The sequence below is a fragment of the Myodes glareolus genome, chromosome 7, assembly GCF_982192425.1.
Source record: "Myodes glareolus chromosome 7, mMyoGla1.1, whole genome shotgun sequence".
Lineage (NCBI taxonomy): Eukaryota > Metazoa > Chordata > Mammalia > Rodentia > Cricetidae > Myodes > Myodes glareolus.
In genome coordinates this window covers 60679134-60693333 of record NC_142032.1, presented here as the reverse complement: position 1 = coordinate 60693333, position 14200 = coordinate 60679134, and the positions used below count along the sequence as shown (strand labels likewise).

Below are 14200 nucleotides of genomic sequence, written 5' to 3'. Positions count from 1 at the left end.
GCACATAAGGTAGGCATGCCAGTCAGAAAAGGCCACCAAACTGACCTTCTAGCACCTGGGGGTATAAGGCAGTGAAGGTGTTGCAGGTTAGAGACAAGTCTATAGCAACATCATCTCAGTCAACCTTCCCCACCAAACTTAAAGAACAAAAACATTATACAATCCCGTGAGGTACGCATCTCTCCTGGATCCTGATTTACAGGACACAGCCTGATTCAGGTGTTTTCTTAAGTATTATCTTAGATGGGCAGTGATGGCATATGCCTTTAATTCCAGCACTGGAGTGGCAGAGGCAGGTGGATCTCTGAGTTTGTAGGCCAGTCTGGTCTAACATAGTAAGTTCCAGGCTAGCCAGGGCTACAAAGAGAAATCCTGTCTCAAAAAGTAAAACCACAATTCATCTTATTGTATGAATGTGTACGGGCATAGAGACTTGTGCACTACATGCAAACAGTGTACAAAGGCTAGAAAAGGGCATCAGATACTCTGGAACTGGAGTTACAGGTGATTGTTAGCCAGCATGTGGGTTCTGTGAATTAAACTCTGTTTCTCTAGAAGGGAAGCCAGTGCTCTGCAAAGCTATGGCTCAAGAGCACCCTTGTCCCAATTTCTTAGGCCAGGCCTTTCCTACATTAGCAAAATATTCCCAGGGCCCCAGGCTGACTCCACAATCAAACAACTCCAAGAATGAGTTTTTACAACCAAGCTTTTACAGAGCCAAGAGTGAAGTCTGCAGCCACTCAGTCCAGTCCATCAGGGTGTGGCCCAGTTGTGGGCAGTCAGGAGGGTCAGGTGGGTTGTCAGGAAAACAGCGCTCTTTTCATGTTTCACAACTTTAATAGAATATTCTAACTATTCTGTACAAATTGAAAACACCATATTCAGTTACAAATGTGTTATCAGGTAAGGCTGAGCACGCTCTACATGGCTGGTCACTGTGGACATGGCTGTCCTGGCTGCCAAAGACCACAACCAAACACATGGAAACTCCACACACACCAACTGCCAACTGGTCACCAAACTCAGGTGTGGCCCTGGTGTGCAAGTTGAAGCTGTGCTCTACAGGCCAACAATCCCTAGTGAGGGAGGACTTTAGCCCCCTGGCTACAGCCGAGCACACTCCAGAGGCGACAATAACACGTGGTCTGCATGGCACAGAACAGCTAGTGGCAGGAGGCAGCAGGGCTTCCTTCACGGGCCTCACTCCACTTGAAGCCACATCCTTCTGGTCAAGTCAGCAACATGGTCTCGTAAGTGGGAGGAGGAGGACAGTGAAGTTCACAGCCCCCCAAGCACAAGTGAATAAATAAGTACAAGGATGAACCAGACAGTTCTGGTCTCAGAGGTGTGTGCCCCAACCCACCCAGCCCTGAAACCAAAACTCAAGGGAGGGGGGTGAGGAGAAAAAGAAAAAAAAAGGAAAAGAAAAAAAAGGAAAAAAAAAAAACAAAACAAAAAAACCCACACGCTCTAAGGCGAGCACAGCCTCTTCTATAGTGCTTGGGAGATGACTGGGGTACAGCAGCCGGAGCAGCTTCCCACGAAGTTCAGTGGCTAGAAACCACGAGCCTCTTCAGTAGCGTACACAGCATCACCAGGCTCTGCCAATCCCAGGCACAATCCCAGCCCACCCTACATGGTCTTCAGGCACCAAGGCTGCAGGTGCTACAACTAAATCTCCTATTCTGAACTGCAGCCTAGTCTCCATTGTACAAGTTAAGCAAAGTAAGAAGGGAATGGGGAGAGGAATCATGCACTTGGAAATGGTTAGATGTCACAGCACTGTCAACAAAATTCTGCTTTGGCAGGGACTGAGGACCCTGCCTGCGGCCTGGGGTCCTGACATCCGTCCACAAGATGGCCCCTCAGGGTCGCTGCTTCTTACTGCTGCTTGCACTCCGCTGGCTGGCTGGGTTCTTTCTGTAAGGAGAATACAAGATTTGAAGAAAATAAAACCAGCATCACTTAGCAAATCTCCCTGTCCCACAAGAACCAATATTCAAGGAACTTTTCCTTCTTACCAAAAAGATGACTCCGGCAAACAGACTTTAAGAACTGACATGGAAACAAGTCAACTTCCCAGAAAAAGTTCCAGGAGCTTGCTCTTCTGTTCTAACACAAAGTCTAACTCAGAATGTGCTAGGGGCCACAGAAATGAACTGCACAAGAGGCTTTGCTGTTCGTACAGACCACCTTGTCTCTACCAGAAACCTCCTCTCCCAAGGGCAGTTCTGTCCTTGGTATTCATGCAGGGAATGCTGTCCTTCCCAGCGGGCTGGTTCTCTCAATGGACAGAAAAGAACACCCTAACAGATTCAACTCCAGTAGCTCATGGTGCACGAGCAAATAGCCAGGGGCTAGCTCCTGTGAAGAGCCATGTCCATGGGTCTCACAAAGCAGGTCTCCAAATCATGCCTGTTTTCAATCTAAACTAACACAAAAACCACATTCAGGATTTGGGGAGCTTTGTATGAAGGCCATTGAAAGCCCAAGGATAGACAAGTACTTCAATGTTACCTCAGAGCTAAGACATGTACTCAATTCATCGGCTGCCCAGAATCCTAGGGGGCTACGACTAGAAATCGCCGTGACTGTAGAGTATGGTGAGAAAAGTCTGTAATTCCAGGATAAGGCAGGGAAATACCATGCTCAGGTCCAGCCTGACCCACATACTGAGACTCACCATGTCTCCAAGTAACAAGAGCCAGTGATGTAGCCCAATGTTGGAACACTTCTCTGGCATGCCCAAGGCCCTAGGTTTTCAGCACCCATCAAAAATCAATTATTTTTAGACAAGCACTATGTACGTAGTCCTGGCTGCCCGCCTCAGTCTCTCAAGTGTTTAAAACAACAACAACAAAAACAAAAAACAAAAAACAACTTCTTTTGTCTTTGTTTTGAGAACTCACTATTGTAGACCAGGGTGGCTCTGAACTCAGATTTGCCTGGCTCTGGTCGTCAAGTGCTAAGGTTAAAGGCATGCACCGCACCACTATGCTGTTATTCTTATTTTATTTTATTATGTGCAGGGGTGTTTTGGCTCCATGTATGTCTGTGTACCACATATGCTCCTAGTGCCAGCAAAAGTCAGAAGAGGGGATAGTCAGATTCCCTGGACTATAGTTATAGACCATTGTGAGTTGCTCCTAAATGCTTAGCCTACTTTCCAGGCCCAATAAAATAAATTTATTAAAAGCGATTCTATTAGTTGGCATGGCTATGGAGATCTAATAAGAAAAGTCTGCATTGTGTGAACAATTAAGGTTAACACCAGAAGTATTTATGGTATGACACGCCCTACCCCCAGTCTACCTTGAGACACCACACTTCAGAGGCAAAAATATATACAACACAGTGTCAAAACACGCAAGGGGGAACCTTGGCCTGGTCTGACCTCTACTTTTTTTCAATTAAAAAACTATCTATATGTGTGTGTGTGTGTGTGTGTGTGTGTCTGTGTGAGAGTAGGCACTGAATACTCTGTAACTGGAATCACAGGTGGTTGTTGGGAACTGAACCTAGGTCCTCTGCAAGAGCAGCCAGTGCTCTTAACAGCTGAGCTATCCACCTCTCCAACCTCTGAACTGACTGTGATGAGAAGAGTACAGGGATATACTGAGCCCTCCAGGTTGGGACTCCCGTCTCTATCCGTGTCTCATGAGCCTTGTAAGTCAACAAGAAACCCAAGTCCAGAGGTGCTATGCTATTCTCAGTTGTCAACTTGACTACACCTGGAATTCATTCAAACCCAAGCTGTTAGGCACTCCTGGTGAGGGATTTTTCTTGATTGGATTATTTGAGGTAAGAAGACCCACCTTAAATACAGGCCACACTTATGTAAAGAACTCTGTCTGCTTGCCCTCACTCTAGCAAATCCATTCCTTCACTGGCATTAGTCTACCTCTTTGCAATTCTGACACATGTACAGGATCAGCTGAAGACATGCAGCCTTGTGGACTGAACAAAGATCAGATTTTTCAATTTTCCACTGGGAGATAGCCATTGTTGGAATAGTTGGATCACAGACTGTAACCCACATTCTATCAGTTTCTAGAAAACCCCAATACAGATGTGACTCAAGCAAGAGCTGTCAGAAGATAGTCAAGGCTAGACCTAGAGGCAGTCAACACAGTGGCCAAGGTCACTTACCTACTGACCTAGAGAGCATCAGGGAGACAGGGTGTCCCAGGCGAGTAAAGCAGGGACAGGAGAGAGGAAAGCAAGCGATGCACACACGGTAAGAGGTGTGAGCTTCATGGGCTATGGTGCAACTGGGGTCCACTCCCAGCACAGAGGGAAAAAATGCAAATGGAACAAGAGGCATTGCAGGTGGAAAACCGGTGGACCAGGAGTGGGTGCCTCCCACCTGCTTCAGAATACAGGCATCCTGTACTTTATCCTGTTACTAAAATGAAGTGGCATTTTTGACCACAAGAACCTAACATTTGTGTCTTCAATAAAACAAAAAGCGAGGGTGTAAAATACAAAACACAGACCACAGCAACGTAGGATGAAGCTACTAGGGAGCACAACCCTTACTAAGGCAGAAGAGGCCACCGGCAAGGCAAGAGTGATGAGGCAGCAGGCTTAAACAGGGATGTTACAGCTCCAAACCCCACCCCTGCCAAGAAGTGGACAGCAGTGTCCACTGGTGCTCTTGCTGAGGCAACAAGATTTTGAAGGGGATTTTGCAAATGGGACACTTACTGGCTTTGGCCTGTGACACAGTCAGAAACTAAATTGTAACTGAACTGTAACATCTGCCACATCACAAATCTTAATGACAATATGGCCACTCAAGGCTAGCCTGCATATCAATGGAGGGGAGCTAGTACTTAAAATGCACAAGTAAGCAAAAACCTTGCCCACCACAGGACATAAGGTGCAGCTATCAAGAAAGAGCACAGTGGGGGGCTGGAGAGATGGCTCAGAGGTTAAGAGCACTGCCTGCTCTTCCAGAGGTTCTGAATTCAATTCCCAGCAATCACATGGTGGCTCGCAACCATCTGTAATGAGATCTGGTTCCCTCTTCTGGCCTGAAGGGATACATGCAGGAAGAACCCTGTATACATAATTAATAAGTAAGTCTTTAAAAAAAAAGCACAGTGGGTCTGAGAAAGGTGGAGCTGAGACCACTATGCCAGCTACACAAAGGAGCAAGGCCCACACCAAAGCTACCTGAAGGTAGATACCTCCTATGGTCTGCTGCTACTATGGTCTTGATAAACAGGTTATCTTTAACACTGCCTTCAACTGCACTTAACTGCTGGAGTAAAGATGGCTCAGTGAGCCCACCAAGGACAACAGGTCGAGGCTCTGTAGGACTGTGCTATCATTCTGGACAATTCCTTATCAACTGCTGTCTTCACAATGAAAGTCAGGGGCCTACCCGTGAGATGGGACATGAGTTCCTTACAGCCCCTCCCACTCTTCCTGTCCTTCCTTCCTTTTCCAACTGCAGCATTAGTTAAACCATGAGCACCCACTGGCAAGGGTCTTTCCTCCCTGCTAGTTGTCTAAGGGTCAAGGACGCTCTCCAGACTACACAGGGAAGAAAAAGTGTCTCATAACATTTCCAAAACTGGCTGCTATCCTCCAACCAATCTTGAAGTGGGGCTTTATAGTCTCCACATTGGCAGGGAATCCCGCCAATCTGACCTAATCTTCTGTTCACTCATCTGCACAATGCCTAGTTCAATGTAAAAACCCAGCAGACACCTACACAAATCCAGTGTAACTACAGCCCAAAAGGTGTCTGAGTGTGTCAGCATAGTCATCAGGTAACTCCCCTACTAGGGCTGTGTGCCCAAGGTGGCTCCTGCGGCCACCTTGCCAGCTGCTGACCCCCAGAACCTCTTGTTCGGTCATGAGTGAAAACGCCCCTTCCCCACCCCCAAAGTACAACCCACTGCCTAGTTAACAAAAAACCATCAGACCCTGAAAATAGGAGCTAAGCCTCACTGGTCTGCTGGTGGAGCCCTGTACAAACACTGCTCACAAGGCCTGAGGAATCAGAGCTCCTGCACAATGTGATAGACTTCATCTGTCTATGACCCAGAAGTCAAAGGAATGCAACGAAATCAAGTACAGACAGCAGTTTGGAAGTTAGGTATGAACAGATTCCACCTTACCTAGAAATGCATGAATGATTAACACAAAAATTACACCTAAATGGGGAAAAAAATTGAAAGGAACTGTCAGCATGAAAGAAATGAAATGCACAAAATTATACAGGAAGCAACAGCCACATTCTCATGATACAAGAGGCTTCCAGTAGGGGCAGGAGCAGCTTCAGCACAGCAGAGCTGCACTCCTTCCCAAGGTCAGAACCTCATTCCCTCTTACAACAAACAACTCCCAGACAACAGTTTCAGTGCAATTTTTGCATGCAGATTCCAGTAACCCTTCACTTTGGAAGATGCACGTGAAGCCTCAGAACCACATCTTGATCCAAGGACAGCAGGACCATCCCTTGGACTGCTCACAACAGCAGCTCGCCTTTGTGCCCCATTGCCTACACTACTTTTGTAGCTTCTCTCCACACCCAGACAATGCAAGAGGCTGGTGTCCAAAGGGCTTTTTACTAATCACATGATCATCCGGGAGAGAGGCTCTCTTCAAAACCAGGGACACGAGAAGAGACAGAAGGCTCTGCAGGATTACAAAGGGGAAACAACAGGAAAAAGAAAAGGGAGGAGAGGGGATACACCAGAGGCTAAGTGAGACAAGCACAGCACAAAGGCCAAGGTGCACCACATTGAAGTGTGCATGTGACAAGCTGCCCTGGTCCCTGCTAACTGCACTGTGAATGTGTGTCCAATCAGTGCCCACAAGGCATGAAACATGCCTCCCCAGCCCCAGGCTCACCAGCATAGTCTCTGTGACCCAAAGGAGATCCTTAAGGAGAATTAGCATTCGTGACTATGTTAGCAGCCCATATCTCATTTCTCCCTCAGGAACCTCCCAGTGGGTGCATGCATTTCCAGTAGGACAGCAGTCACAGCACCAAGTCATTGCAATGGCAGTTTGTAGCACACACTCCACACAGGGAGAACAAGGACAACAAACACTAGCCAGTCAAGAGACACAGAGCACAGGGACACCAGGAAGGGGTGCATTCCAACAGACCCCACACAAGGCAGTATGACTGCACTAGAGGTGCTCAGGGAATTCTGTCATCAGGTGCCCACAGTCCCCTAACAAGAGTCTCCTGAGGCCACAGAGGAAAATCACAAACTTAACAGATAAAATTGGAAACACAGCCTGTCCATTTTTCTTGTTTTCTTTAGCCAATCTTCCTGTTCTGTTTTCAATCACAACCATTTGCAGAATCTTCTCAGCAAGCGTGAATGTAAAGTTCTGACCACAATCTAATGTTCTCTTTATTACAGCACACAATTCCCGCCAGGCCCTCTGTAGACAAACATGGGTACTTCCTGTTATAGCACTCCTCTAAGGAAGAGCTGGAAGCCACAGGTACATGCTTAAGTCTATAGAGCAGAACAACACCTCGTTGAATCAGACACCTAATGCTTCAGGCACATGAGGTGTCTTTCCTCAACTGCAGATTTTTTTTGGACATATGTATTACTAGCATCACTGCCTCAAAATGGGAACAGCTTCAAAAGTCCCACTGTGCAATACTGGTAGGCTCAGGAAGTCCTCAAATAACTAACCTTGGGGTTAACCTCAGCATCATCTTCCTCTTCTCCCTCCTCATCTCCTTCCAATTCCTGTATTAAAAGGAGACAAAAGTAAAAGGTGATTAGGGATGTGACCAAAGGGCATCACCTGAACATGTAGAAAGTGACACACAGCTTATTCTGTACAACTAACTCAAACCAGTCTTACCAAAGGAAATCAGAGATAGAGATACTCAGTAGTTAAGCACACTAATTGCCCTTATAGAGGGACTGAATTCATATGCTCATAACCACTGGAAATTTCTCATCAAATCTGATGCCTTCTGCACTAAACAAGAACCAGCAGCACGCAAGTGCACATATATGTAAAGACACATGAGCATGAATAAAAAAATTTCTTTAAACCTTAGAAAATTATTTCTTTAAAAATAAAGGGGGATGATGATGACAGACTTAGCTGAATAAATTGATCCAGAAGTTCAGTTTCCTGTAGTTTCTGCTTTCCAAAAGCAAACCACAGTGGAGACCTGCTTTTGAGCCAGTCACTAACAATTACTCTGTGTATCTTTTTGTTTTCACAGATAAGTTTTCATAAGTGTTTCCAAATTAAGATAAGATATTGCTTATAAATGCTTACTAAGGTACTTTGGGGGGTGGGTACTTCGAGACAGGTTTCTCTTAGTAGCCGCAGTTGTCCTTGGCTGTCCTGGTACTCACAAAGATTCTCTTGTCTCTGACTCACAAGAGCTGGGATTAAAGGCCTGTGACACCACCACCCAGCTAAGATACATTTTTATAAGTAACAACAAGGTCAAAATCAGAGCAAGAACCTTTGACCTCTTAACTTCAAAGAGGCCAAAGCCACACAACAAGGCTGAGGGGAGAACACTGCATACAACTTCCTTACCTCCTCTTCTCCCTCCTCGCCTTCTTCAAACTGCAAGGGAAAACAGAAACAACTTAAATTTCTAGAACCATGATGTAGCCCCAATACCAAACTTATAAGCACCCTGCTATGCTAAAGGTAGCACAAAGCTTGGTGCTGCTGCTACAGAAGCAGTGATGGCTCGCTCCATCCAGGTGTCCGAGAGGCACATGCTGCTGTTGCAGGCCCAGCTCAGCCCAGCAGAGCAGCACTGTGATGTGTGATGAGGGACTTTCCAGTACTGAAAGCTGCTCAAAACAAGAGTTAAGGATGGGGAGGAGTAACAGAGTTGGTGGCTGGAGCAAGCTGGATAAGCTCCTTTTCTATCTTCAGACTACAAAAGAGGCAATTAGAGTCATTTGAACTCTCAAATTGAGAAAATGTTTCCATGAGAGGTGCCTAGAGGCATACTAGAGGTATATTTTCTTGATTAATGATCAATGTGGGAGGGTCCAGCTCACTGAATGTGTTACCACCCCTGGGCTGATGGTTCTGGTGTTACAAGTAAGGCTGAGCAAGTCAGTAAGCAGCAATCCTCTATGGTCTCTGCACCAGTTCCTGCCTCCAAGCTCCTAACCTTACTTCCTTGGATGATGAACTACAGGCTTTAAGATGAAACCCTTCCTCCCCAGGTTGCTTTTGGTCATGATTTTTCATCACAGTAACAAATACTCCAACTAAGACTAAGGCTAAACTAAGTAAATCAGTTGCCTAGCTGCATATAGGAATTTGGGTATTTCATATCCACCGGCCCACATACATTGTCATCGTCCTCTATGGCTTCCCCAGTGAAGTAGAGGACAGCCCGTGGCACGATTCGCTCACGGAAAAAGTGCCCAATTTCAAAGTCAGAGGCTAAGGTGAACTCGGAATCTTCATCCTGAGAGAGAAAACCAACACATTAACTCATTTCAGTAAAGACACACTTAGCACCTTTACCCTACCTTCAGCCCTTACTCTGAATCACTTACACTGCTGGGTTAACAGTCACCACATTCAAAGCCCCTTAAAATGACCTTAAAGTCAATATTCAAATTATACTATGAAACAACATGAAGGCAAAACAAAAGAGCAGATGGGCTGTATCTTTGCCATTTGTCTACGTTTCAGAGTAGGGACACTGGGGTCTCTAGTGAAGAGTAAAGGAGAAGCATGAAAAAAACCAAACATTTCTCCCCAGGCCCAAGGTATAATGACTTCACTTTAACTACAGAAACAAACAGAGCAGGATAGGATCAGAGTGCCTATTCAGGAAATCTTACCAGAGATTCTCCATCTCCAGAGGCTAGAAAAGAAAAGACAACACACATTACAATGGCAACCAACGTCTTAATATCCACACTGAAGGGAACCCACCTGGCAGACAGCTGTCAGACCCCAATGAGGCACCATAGCATCTTGTAAATAATTTTATAAGCTCCATACACTACTTCAGCTAGAGAAAGCTGTGGGTCAAAAAAGTCTGAGAATGTGCAGTCGGCTGACAATCCTGCAGAGGGAGTACAGTTTGTCAAGGCTGATTCATCCATGAGGGTCTGTCTATACACAAGACCATCAGAGTGGTGCTGACATTCACCAGCTCAAAAGGAGACGTGGGCTCCTTTTCATACTTCATGAAGCTAAAGGAACCATCACCTGACAGATGATTTAGATCTTGACTAGCACTGTGCTGAGTTAATCCAATCCTCTCTGTTCAATCTGTGGTGCAGCACTTCTCACACCATTTAGTGTCACAGCCTGGCATCATTCACTGCTGCAATGACAGTGCTGGTTGTATGAGCACTATGCACAAGAGACTGCTGCCATGTAGGCAAGGCACAGGGCCTGAGGGCTAGAACCCCAACTCCCCAGGGACAAGCACCCCAGCACTTGCCTTCTGGACCAATCTGCCCCCTTCTACCACCCTACGTTCTTGATCCTGTTATGTGCAGCCTGATGAAAATGCAGGCTGGACACGGAATGGGCTGACTTCAGAGCTGTGCTACTGTCAATCACCACCTAACATCATGTCTGCTTATCAATCCCACTTTCGCTGATGCTTTAAAAACAGGTTTAAGAAAATTCCCAGAGAAGCCAACTTCTCCCTTTCTTCCTCTGCTCTCTCATCTTTCCTCAAGACAGGGCCTCACTATGTAGCCCTGGCTGTCCTGAAACTCACTATGTAGATCAGGCAGACCTTGAACTCACAGAAATCCTCCTGTCTCTGCTTCCCAAATGCTGGTAATAAAGGTGTGCACCACTATGCTCAGCGAACTGACTCTTGAAGGCTCAAGAATCCTTTACCTGAGCTCCACAGAGCCAGCCTGGTCCAACACGTCAATGTCCTCAAAAGGGACTTCCTTACAGAGGAAACTTAAGCACTAAGCTTATGGGCATTTTAATTTACAAAAATCAATATACTTTGTATTTTTGGGGCTCAAAGAAATCATAGGAATGGCCATTACAATAGTAACACCCTAATGTCCCATGAGAAGCATTGTAGTAGACAACAGCAGTGAGTTCTGGACAAAACCAAGCGAAGCGAGGGACCCACCTAATGCTGCACACATAACTCTGTATTTGCTGACCTTGGCTGCAGAGATGGACATTTATATCCAATGATGGTCCCTTTGTGGAAAATGACCAAAAAAATCCTGTCTCTTCATACCCATGCTCTAATAATACTGAAAAAGGGTCTGTCAAGAAACTTTCTCTGAACCGCCAAGAGTGCAGTAACTACAAGGCTCAAGGTTTCATCTTCATTGTATAGCTTGAAAACAAAAGCTTCAGTGTTGCGGTTTTGCTCCCAGCCTTTAAAAACTGTAAATCAATGTACTGTCTTTATCACATAAAAATTATAAATAAATCCCCGTGCTCTATTAAATTGTGTAAAACTAAGAAAAATTGAATTCATAGGAAAAAGAAGCTGTACCGGTGATTCTGAAGCTTTGCACTGTGACTGGTTTGATCCAGGAAGGGTTCTAAGACTGTACCTGCCTCTTGCCTAGGAAGCTGGCCTGTTCCCCTCCATATGCTCAGGAAAGGGATCATCCTCTCCTGAGGTGCACACACAATTCCTGAGAACTAAGCCAACATGTGGGAACAACTTCACATAACACACGGAGCTGACTCTGCCCACCTTTCAGGGGGCTGAAGAAGTTGAAGAAGGACTCATTGGGCACTTGCTTGGTGATGGTTCGCACGGTGCCCCGGCCCTTGTGCTTCTGCTTTTTCTTGATGGTTTTGACTGTGACATTTTTTCCCTTCTTCCAGTCAATCGTACACCTGCAGGGACAAGGCATCTGTTATAGACACTTGCTCCAAGAGAAATCCCACTACTATCCAGGAAGGAAACCACAGCCCTGTGGAACTTCTGACACCACTAATCTGCAAACCAAGAAAAATAACCTAAAGTCCATCTGTATGACAGCTTACAAAAGCTAGCTTGGTCCATCATCCTGGAGTAATCAATGCTCAAAAACCTTACAGCTCTGAAATGACAACAGCATTCACCCACAATGGTCCACAGAGATTCTGAAATGTATCTTTGGTGTAAGACCCTGCCAAGTGTGTATAATGTTCAAGAACGCATCACCCGCAGTCTCTGAACAAACTGAGGATTACCACACTCACTTGCTGTGGGACAATGGTCTTGTACTTTGTAAAGACTTGTCACTTGTATTTTTAATAAAACACTGATTGGCCAGTAGCCAGGCAGGAAGTAGAGGCAGGGCAACAAGAACAGGAGAATTCTGGGAAGAAGAAAGCTCAGTCTACAATTGTCGCCAAGATGTAGAGAAAGCAAGATAAGAACACCTCACTGATAAAGGTACCAAGTCACGTGGCTAACATATACAAGAAGAGTGGGCCAATTTATTGTAATGATGTAATTGATGTAAAAATTAGTTAATAAAAGTCTGAGCAAATAGAACAACCAGTTTATAATTAAATGTAGATCTCTGATCTCTATGTGTTTGAGACTAAATGGCTTCAGGCCCAGGCGGGACAGAAATATCTGTCAACACTCAAGTACTCAACTCAGAAGTCACTAAGTCAATAGGACATCAGGAGCCACTTTCTCACATCTGGTGGTATCTGAATGATGTGTGATCAGGAACACATGATAAAGCCAAGTCCTCTCTGATTTGGGAAGTCCTTCTGTATATGTGTTGCTTTTATAGGTTAATGAATAAAGAAACTGCTTTGAGCCTATAGCAGGGTATAACAAAGCTAGGCGGAGAAAACTAAACTGAATGCTCAGAGAAAGAAGAGTCAGAGAAAAGCCATGTAGCCCCAGCAGAGACAAATGCTAGATAGAATCTTGCCGGTAAGCCACAGCCACGTGGCAATACACAGATGAATGGAAGTGGGTAAAATTAAGGTAAGAGCTAGCCAATAAGAAGTTAGAGCTAATAGGCCAAGCGGTGATTTATCTGGGCAGCCAAGAGCAAACAAGTTGTCTCCTATAACACCTCTCCCACAAGACAGACTGTCCTCAGGAAAATATCTTCCCTAGCCCTAATTACTCCAAGCCTTTGAATCAAGTGGGATTTTAATGAAGCCCAAATCATTTAATGACAGTAACGACACTAAACTAGCTCTTCAACAGTCAATTTCCCAAACAGTGAGACATACCCATAGAAGTCAAATTTAAGCTGCATCTCTACCAAGTGGCCCAGAGACTAAAACTGACAGGCATCAAGTGGTAGATGCAGTGCCAAATTCCAAAGCTGTCACTGGGCTGTGACATGCATCAAATTTCACCACTTAACAAATATTAATGCTCTTAGGAATTTGAGACTTTCATGGACATGATGGTGGCACAGGCTTTAATCCTAGCACATGGGATACAGAGGCGTGTGGAACTCTAAGCTCAGCCTAGTCCACAAAACAAGTTTAAGGCCAGCCAGACCCTGTCTCAAAAACGATCAAAACAAAAAACAAAAACAAAAAAAACCCAAACAAACAAACAAACAAACAAAAAAACCACTTCAAGGTGAGCTAAACAAGAAGACCAGGATTTGCTCCCCAGCACCCACATGGCAACTCACAACCATCTTTAACTCCAATTTCAGAGCATCTGATGCTCTCTTCCAACCTCTGTGGGCAAGGCACACACATAGTATACAGATACACATGCAGACACAACACTCAAACACACAGTGTAAAAATAAAAATAAATCTTAAAACTTGGGGCTAAGAACACAATCCAGTGGTAGAGCAATTGGTCTTACGTGTAAAGGTCCTGTGCTAAATCTCTAGTGCCAGAGTGTCACATAACATAAACAAGTAAGTCTGGTGGTGGCAGCACCTACCTTTAATCCCAGCACTTGGGAGGCAGATGCAGGAGGATCTCAGGGTTTGAAGCTAGCCTGGTCTACAGAGTGAGTTCTAGACAGCTAAGAAAGGCTGCAGAGAAAAACTTGCCTTGTAAACAACAAAACCCCTTCAATCATGGTGTCTAGAGAATTCAAGACCTGGGCCCTTTCAAACAGAAAACTGAGCACAGCCTGAAAGTGCACCCGAACTTCAAGACAGACTTTTAAGATATATATTTTTTAATTATTGCTGGGTGATGGTGGCATATGCCTTTAATCTCTTTGAAGCAGGATAACCCGGAATGTGGGGCTCATGTTTTCTTGACTAAGCTGGA

The 14200-nt window shown here is 45.2% G+C and overlaps 1 protein-coding gene across 3 annotated transcripts in view; it reads right to left on the bottom strand.

Annotated features, from left to right (window-relative positions):
* Nucleotides 1–817: 817 nt before the first annotated feature.
* The window catches only part of Nap1l4 (nucleosome assembly protein 1 like 4), a 33521-nt gene continuing 20138 nt past the window's right edge, over nucleotides 818–14200 (bottom strand). For 2 of the 3 annotated variants that reach the window (XM_048457776.3, XM_085693403.2), the window contains 6 exons: nucleotides 11687–11832; nucleotides 9831–9853; nucleotides 9329–9448; nucleotides 8551–8580; nucleotides 7677–7733; nucleotides 818–1920 (listed from right to left, as the gene is read on the bottom strand). In XM_048457776.3, coding sequence (XP_048313733.1) covers nucleotides 1882–1920; nucleotides 7677–7733; nucleotides 8551–8580; nucleotides 9329–9448; nucleotides 9831–9853; nucleotides 11687–11832 — 415 coding nt within the window. In that variant the 3' untranslated portion in view covers nucleotides 818–1881. Of the gene's footprint in view, nucleotides 1921–6131; nucleotides 6168–7676; nucleotides 7734–8550; nucleotides 8581–9328; nucleotides 9449–9830; nucleotides 9854–11686; nucleotides 11833–14200 lie in introns of all 3 variants that reach the window. The other variant, XM_085693402.2, reaches the window with a different exon arrangement.